General features: G+C 47.7%; 1 protein-coding gene across 1 annotated transcript; it reads left to right on the plus strand.

The window, feature by feature from the left end:
* The first annotated feature begins 331 nt into the window (after positions 1 to 331).
* Positions 332 to 937, plus strand: LOC117191935. Its single transcript, XM_033396683.1, has 2 exons — positions 332 to 615; positions 717 to 937. Exons 1-2 carry the CDS (start codon positions 343 to 345, stop codon positions 807 to 809), a joined length of 366 nt encoding a protein of 121 aa, XP_033252574.1. The 5' UTR covers positions 332 to 342; the 3' UTR covers positions 810 to 937.
* Positions 938 to 1396: the final 459 nt, after the last annotated feature.

Below are 1396 nucleotides of genomic sequence, written 5' to 3' on the forward strand. Positions count from 1 at the left end.
TTACTTCAGAAGCAAAAACCATTAAAAAGCAGCTTAAAGTTTCTTACTCCCTTTTTAGAAGTCGTGAACGGATTCGAACTTATCAAGGTTGGTGGACGTTTGGAATACTCAGACCTACAAGACGGTCAAAAACATCCGTTGCTGCTGCCTAGTCAGTCCAAATTTGTATGGAACTATATTCGCCATTTGCATCTTCGGAACTATCACGCTGGACCTAAAGCCCTAGTCGCTCTCATTCGTTTGGAGTATTGGATTGTTAACGCCAGAGACTTGGCACGTAGAATTGTTCGCTCCTGTGTACACTGCGTTCGCTACAGACCGCTACAGCTGCTACAACAACTCATGGGCTCATTACCGCCTACGCGACTCGCTCCGGCTCGACCCTTTGAACGCTGTGGAGTTGAATTTTGTGGACCCATCAACACATATCTACGCATTCGAGGAAAGGGACCTACAAAAGCATACATAGCCGTGTTCGTTTGCCTTCTCACCAAGGCCGGTCACATCGAAGTAGTCTCTGATTTGTCAACAAAGGCGTTCTTAAACGCATTGAAACGGATGGGAGGTCGTCGCAAGCTGCCGACAGACATCTTCTGCGATAATGCCACTAACTTTGTAGGGGAACTAAAAAAGTTTATGTTATTAAAGCAGACCCAAGATGAAATCTATAAATTTTGCGCATCTGACTTTATTAATTTCCATTTTATTCCCCCCAGGGCACCTCATTTCGGAGGCCTTTGGGAAGCGGCAGTCAAGAGTGCAAAGGGGCTGTTAAATCGTACGCTGGCCAACACCAGGTTCACCTTTGAAGAGTTGAGCACTGTCGTCGTCGAGATAGAATCAATCCTCAACTCGCGCCCGCTATCGCCGCTTTCGTCAGACCCAAATGACTATAGCACTCTCACGGCTGGTCATCTCTTGGTTGGCGAATAATTGCGATCACTACCTGAAAGGTCCCTCGAGAATATCAAGCTGTCAAGTATGGACCGCTACGATGCGATTACGGCCGTCAAGCAACGGTTTTGGAAGCAATGGTCTGCTGACTATGTCAACGAATTGCGATCGCGCACGAAGTGGACAGCAACCTCAACGAACCTCACCGAGGGCACGTTGGTCATCATCCATGAGGACAACCTGCCACCGCTACGCTGGAAACTAGGCCGAGTGCAGCCTACTGTGCTTGTGAAGGATGGACTTGTACGGGTGGTGCACCCCCGCACTGCAAATGGAACATGTTGCAGGCCAATACACAAGTTGGCAATTCTTCCGGTGGTTTGAAAGCAGTCCTTTCAACGGGATGTTCGGTCAAACTCCTTTAAGGAACAAGTATTCAAATGACCCTCGTAAAATAGAGAGCCTACGCTCACTTTTTATACCCGATACTCAAAGTGAGTAT

This window comes from Drosophila miranda (assembly GCF_003369915.1).
Source record: "Drosophila miranda strain MSH22 chromosome Y unlocalized genomic scaffold, D.miranda_PacBio2.1 Contig_Y1_pilon, whole genome shotgun sequence".
In the NCBI taxonomy this organism is placed as follows: Eukaryota; Metazoa; Arthropoda; class Insecta; order Diptera; family Drosophilidae; genus Drosophila; species Drosophila miranda.